The sequence below is a fragment of the Cucumis melo genome, chromosome 7, assembly GCF_025177605.1.
Source record: "Cucumis melo cultivar AY chromosome 7, USDA_Cmelo_AY_1.0, whole genome shotgun sequence".
Taxonomy (NCBI): Eukaryota; Viridiplantae; Streptophyta; class Magnoliopsida; order Cucurbitales; family Cucurbitaceae; genus Cucumis; species Cucumis melo.
Window position 1 is genome coordinate 1,641,941 of NC_066863.1, and position 6,457 is coordinate 1,648,397.

The window sequence follows — 6,457 nt, forward strand, 5'->3', positions numbered from 1 at the left end:
ACCCTAGCTAATGCCTAAATTAATACAACGACGGTGTATAATTTATCTAAGCACACACAAGAAATAATGTCAAAGAATCTCGGTATATATTTATTTGACTCGGTTGATTGACCTAAATCCTAAAACGCTGACTTTTATTTTTTTTTCGTTTTTTGGAGACATATATGTTCTTCAAGCTAGTCCGGACCCCCTGAATTTCAGAAATCCATATTCATCTGAAAGGAGAGGTTCAAAGAATTTTCAAGCTCATTCCTTATTCTGCCACTTAGAAGGAGCCTGAATGAACAAGGAAGGAGTTGAGAAAACTTCCTTTTCTCGATCTTGATTCGCGTAGAAATTCAGGACCTATGGTCCTAATACCTTCTCATGTTACCTTATGATTTAAGCAGTTTCCTTTACAACTTTAAAAGAAAACATCTACTCTTATATTACATAATATTCTCTCATTTTAATCAAAATAAGTTTAAAAAAAGTCATACATGTTTTTCTTGAGAAAAACAATGTGGCAAATGACAAAAGAATTGAAAATTTTACCAAAGTGTATTAATTTATGTAATTAAAGAAATAGTCCAAAATTTGTCCACTGAAATTTTCTATCAAAGAGCGACAGTGTTTTACCAATATGACTTGTAGTCAATAAATCAAATCGCTATGGAGTTATTGAAAGTTGTTTATATATATATAAACTCAACTTTACAACTAATGAACCCCATAAATATATTTATATATATATATACCATCATCAATTCGTTCACAGTACAAACAAAAAGCTTGTTGCACAAAACCTTTAAATAAATATGACTTAAAAAACTTTAATTAAATTTCACATTAAATTATTGTGTTACTGTTTAATAAAATATCACATAATTTTCACAATCAAGAATGTTCCTCCTTTCTCTTTAATCGATGCAAATCTTGAATTTGATGGGTAACACATTTGCACAACTAAGTTGGTTTATTTATCATTTTTCTAATATAAAAATAGAGTTGGGTTTATTAATTGTTCTTGAAAAGATGATATGAAACTCAAAACCACACATATTCTTTCATTATATATACTGTTTATCTCTCTTCATTTGTAATCCATGTCAAAATAAGACTTCAATACATACCATAACAATAAAATCAATGTCCCAAACAATCTTTATGCCACAACTTTGTTTAAAATAAAATCAATTCATTATGTCAATTCAACAATAAATAAGATATCGATAAACATTTCAAATATTTGAAAGCTAAAAAGCACACAAAGTTATGTCATATGCTCTTTATGTGGTAGTTAGGACCTGGGAGAGTAATACTAAAACTAAGCTTTCATACTCTTTTCCAAGGAAAGTAAGAAAAATGATAATAATGAAAATGAAGCAAAAGCCTAGATTATAGGATTGATTCTAAAAATGTCATGTATATATATATAAATATATTTGTTATATTCAACAGTCTAAGTTGCCCTACACTGTTCTCAATAACATAGGACATTCAATAATGTATGCTGGAAAATTTTACTTAAACAAGTTAAAATAATGAAACTAATGAGTAGAAATAAAAATAGATAAAGAAAATACACTTCAATAAAAGTACTTTTCATATTAAATTAAAATAATAATAATAATAATAAAGTCTTTGTCTTGGTTGTGGAATTGGATTTGAAACACTCATTTCTTTTTTCTATTTGTAAGAAATACCCAATTTAGTAATTCCAACAATTAATTAAATCAAAATCAATAATATAGTCCCTCTAATTTTCTCAATTATTTTATTTCATTTTTCTAAAAATCACTTTGAACAAAGAAAGACTTGTCAACTACCACCTAAACCCCAAACGAAAAAACGCAAAAAAAAAAAAAGAAAAAAGAAAAATAATCCAGAGCTTTGCTCTAAAGTTCAGAGCATTGAAACTTTGTTACCTCAACTTTTCAGTTTACAAATTTCAAAATTTTTATTTTAATTTTTTCGCATCTCCACGTGAAATCCGACATCCCTTCATCATCTTCTTCCTCAGCCATGTCTCTTCCATGCAATAGATTCACTTCAAAACCTCCTTAAAAATTCCGATTCTTAAAAACAGTTTCTTAGTTTATCCACACACTCATTTATCAAAAACCAAAATGGTTTTCCCTTCATCATAACCCTTCTTCTTCCCGGCGAGTACTTCAAAAGCCACGTGGCAACGGCGATTCAAAATTAGGGTTTTTTTTTTGTTTTTGTTTGGTTTTTTTTGTTTTTTAATTTTTGGTTTAGAATTAGGGCTTTGAAGAGGGAGAAGGAAAAAGAAATGGAGGAATATAATAATGATGTAAATGAAAACTCAAATGGGAGAGGGAATTTCTTGTATGGATCAGGGAATTCTTCATCAAGTAATTTCGGAAGATCAACGGCTGAGATGAATGTTAATAATTTTCATCTTCAACAAGGAGCCGACTGTTTTCAAACACCTCATCATCAATCGATTGTCAAGACTGAAGCTACTACTTCACAACATCACCACCTTCTCAAATTCCATTACCCTTTAATCCGACAACCACCACCACCACCTCAGCCGCAAACGACATGTCGTCCCGAACAAAACGGTGTCGTTGATTTTGAAGCCATTAAGGCAAAAATCCTTGCTCATCCTCAATACTCCAGCCTCCTCGAAGCCTACATGGAATGTCAGAAGGTAATTCATAAAGTTACAAACGGGCCCCTACCCTTTTCTAAAAAACAATCTTAATTTTTTTAAACTTTTTTTTTTAAGGTGGGTGCTCCGCCGCAAGTGGTGGAGCGGCTGGTGGCGGCCCGACAAGAATTTGAAGCACGACAGCGATCTTCCATGGTTTCTGGAGAGACCATTAAGGATCCAGAACTTGATCAATTCATGGTGTGTTACAAATTAATCATGGCCTATACTCTTTCTTTTTTTTTTTTTTTTTTGTGCTAATTAAAATAATTTGACTTTATAAATATATGGTTTTTTTTTTAAATTAAAAAATAGGAAGCTTATTATGATATGTTGGTGAAATATCGGGAAGAACTCTCAAGGCCGATTCAAGAAGCTATGGATTTTATGCGAAGGATTGAATCTCAGCTTACATCTCTCTGTAATGGCCCAGTTCGGATCTTCAATTCTGGTAAATTTTTCTATTGTAGAAATCAATTAATTTAATGGAACCCTAGTCACAAATTACTATTTATTAATTTATATGATAATGAAGATAGAAACGCACTGATATTTATCATGGGTGTGTAATAAAACAAATCATAATCTTCCCACGTTTGTTCTGTAATCTATGGGTATTTTTTTTTAATGTAGAATCAGATCTCTGACACTGTAATTTTGTTTGATTATTATGCTTAAATTAATGAGCTATGTTGAATTATGACCATATGTTTGATTAGGTTTATTTGTTTATTTATTATCTTTATTGGTTTTGGTGATGTTAACAATTCCGAGATTGATGGTATCATTGTTTTAGTTATTTTACTTAAATGGGTCTTATTAACGAGCTTAAACTCATTCAAATTGAAGCTTAATTAAGTAAATTTAGTCCAACATAGGATTCTGTTCATATCAAACCCTACCCCATGTAGGTCCTGTCAGTGAAAAAAATATATTACTAATTTATTTACAATCTGTAAAATGTGTCATTTTTTTCTCGTCTGTGTTGTGTGTTCTTCCAAATTTTCTAAATCAACCCCTTTTTCCCCTTTCCTCTTTATTATTCTCACTCACCATTTGTTTTTTCATCTTGTTTTCTTGTATTTAGATCAATAATTTTATCTGTTGTTGATTTTGTAAGCTATTGAAATGTTAACCACATGCATGCAAAATCAGTTGTGCTAATTAAATTAATAAAAGAATTGAACTTTTGATATATTCGAAGATGAATGAGGAATTTGTTTGCATTTGATACAACGCATTCTGTCATATTCTGATATATTAATTATGTAACTTAGTGAATATTTTTGTTATTAATTAATTAATAAGGAGCTGAATATTCTGGAACATGAAAGTACCGAGAAACATCTTGTTTCTATAATCAATTAGAATGTTTGGAATTCTATCAAATTATATGTGTGTGCACCTTGAAACAAATGAGTATATACATATGAACCATTATTTGGGGGTTTTTCTCTTTTGTTTTTTCTGAAAAATTTTAGATGACGGTAATTATGAGCTGAGTATGGGGATTTGAACTTGTAACGATTTCTCATTATTAGTTTATATACATGTTGCTTATTGTACATCACTGAGATGAGGTGAAGTTTTTTCTTGACTATCTGCTAGCTTGGTTAAGTATTGTAGTTGGAGCATTATATTTTATATTTCGAGGAATTTGGTTGTGTATCGAACAACGAGTTTGATAATTTTTTGAAGTACTTCTTTGTGCATTGGGAAAGAAAAAGTGGTAGGATGTCTGCTTAATAAAATCTTTTGTGCCTATTTTGAGGTATTTGCATCATTTAAGGTCTATCTGAAATGCTGCATTTCAAGTGCTTAACAGAATATTAGAAACAACAGCCCTCAAAATATCCATAATGATATGATCTTGTTTCTTTTGGGTGTCAACTCTCATATATTTGCTTTTGGTTTCTTCTAAAGCGTCTCATACCATTTATTATCCTTTTTTTTCATTTATACGTGCATGATCATTATTCATTGTTTCAAATAGTGTCATCTATTTGTCTAACTCTTGTTTAGGCCAATTCCTCTTTCATAAGAATATACATTGTCCATCCAATATAGTTCAATCACATAACAACACTATGACCCTATCTATCAAGACTTGAAAAAATAACACGTATATATAAACTAGTGATACAAAGTTGGTTCAAAAGTTATAACAAGGCTCGCCCTTCTTTATCCAGACTTGAGGATTCTATTATATCATTTGCTAGAGACAATGACCCTCTGAATATATCTCTTATGATACTTCATACTATAGTATCCACTTTGCCCCTTTGGGCTATACCCTCATGAATCTACCTTTAGCTTTGTGTAACACGGTCTTGTAACATTAAAGATTGTTGTCTAACGAAATAGTTTTAAGCACTTAAAAAGTCTTTCCAAAATACATAAATAAGTTGAGAAAATGCTTTTCAGTATTTGTGATACCTAATAAGGAAGCTTTGAATAATTCATGTTTTGTGTACACCTTTTCCTTTTTCTAACAATGAGAGATTTATGATTCATCTTGTACTATCTATAAACTTCAAGGTTTTCAGCCTAAATTGATGACTCTAACAGAAAAGTATACTTCATTAGTATACATTGAGTTTCTGGATTCCTGAAAATTTGATATTTCTCTTTTTAATTACAGATGAGAAGTGTGAAGGAATGGGATCGTCTGAGGAGGAACAAGAAAATAGCGGTGGAGAAACCGAACTACCGGAGATCGATCCACGGGCTGAAGATAGAGAATTGAAGAACCACCTACTGAGGAAGTACAGTGGTTACTTGAGCAGTCTCAAGCAAGAACTTTCTAAGAAAAAGAAAAAAGGAAAACTCCCAAAAGAAGCAAGGCAAAAACTCCTTAATTGGTGGGAGTTACATTACAAATGGCCATACCCTTCAGTAATTTCCTCAATTCCTCCTTCATTCAATATTTCCGTAAAACAAAAAATATTTTTAAGCACTTCAAAAGTTATTATGAACATACCGACTCAAAATTTGATTTTTCTTTTTCTCAGGAGACGGAGAAGGTGGCATTGGCTGAATCCACTGGGTTGGATCAAAAGCAAATAAACAATTGGTTCATTAACCAAAGGAAGAGACACTGGAAACCTTCTGAAGATATGCAATTCATGGTGATGGATGGCCTTCATCCTCCCAGTGCCGCACTCTATATCGACGGTCACTACATGACCGATGGCCATTATCGGCTCGGACCGTAACCGACCGTAAACACTGCTAAAAGTATATGCAGATTTGCTATGAAATATTCAACAAGGTTAATTTCTTTTATATAATACCAACCAAATAGTGTGACAAATAATAATGATATGTGTGATTTTAAGAGATGATATATGCTTAAGTTTATCTTTTTTTTTTTTTTTTTTTTTTTAACTTTTCCTACATTTATATTCAAAGCCTGTTTGGGTAAATTTAGCTTCAGTTTCACTTTGCAGAAGGTATATGGCTACTCAAAGTAGTTGATATTTTATGGAAGTTACACAGATGGAAGATTTTTTTTTTTTTTTTTTATAATTTACTTTTAGTTTTTTCCCTTCTTTTTCATTTTCATAATGTTTGTGTTGCTGAAACTTATTGTAGTATTTCCAGTATATTTCATTTTATTTAATATGCATTGAGGAAGTAATGTATAATAAAAGAGAAATATTTGTTATTTGTTGAAAGCCAAATGTATATCCTATAATTCTTTCACTTTCAACTAGTATTTGGCACTAGGGCCATGTTTGTGGTTTAGAGTTTTTTGTCATTTTTCATTGGCTATATAAGCTTTTATTATATTTTCCA

General features: G+C 30.9%; 1 protein-coding gene across 1 annotated transcript; it reads left to right on the forward strand.

Annotated features, from left to right (window-relative positions):
* Positions 1 to 1,770: 1,770 nt before the first annotated feature.
* LOC103493637 (homeobox protein knotted-1-like 2) lies at positions 1,771 to 6,026 on the forward strand. Its single transcript, XM_008454468.3, has 5 exons — positions 1,771 to 2,659; positions 2,738 to 2,860; positions 2,975 to 3,110; positions 5,301 to 5,554; positions 5,671 to 6,026. The coding sequence occupies exons 1-5, from the start codon at positions 2,276 to 2,278 to the stop codon at positions 5,872 to 5,874; spliced, it is 1,101 nt and encodes a 366-aa protein (XP_008452690.1). The 5' UTR covers positions 1,771 to 2,275; the 3' UTR covers positions 5,875 to 6,026.
* Positions 6,027 to 6,457: the final 431 nt, after the last annotated feature.

Bases quoted from the DNA above. Each gene is read 5' to 3' on its own strand.
- LOC103493637 (XM_008454468.3), top strand. From the start codon at position 2,276: ATGGAGGAATATAATAATGATGTAAATGAAAACTCAAATGGGAGAGGG. The intron at 2,861-2,974 runs GTGTGTTACAAA...ATTAAAAAATAG, and splicing joins CAGAACTTGATCAATTCATG to GAAGCTTATTATGATATGTT. The intron at 5,555-5,670 runs GTAATTTCCTCA...TCTTTTTCTCAG, and splicing joins ACAAATGGCCATACCCTTCA to GAGACGGAGAAGGTGGCATT.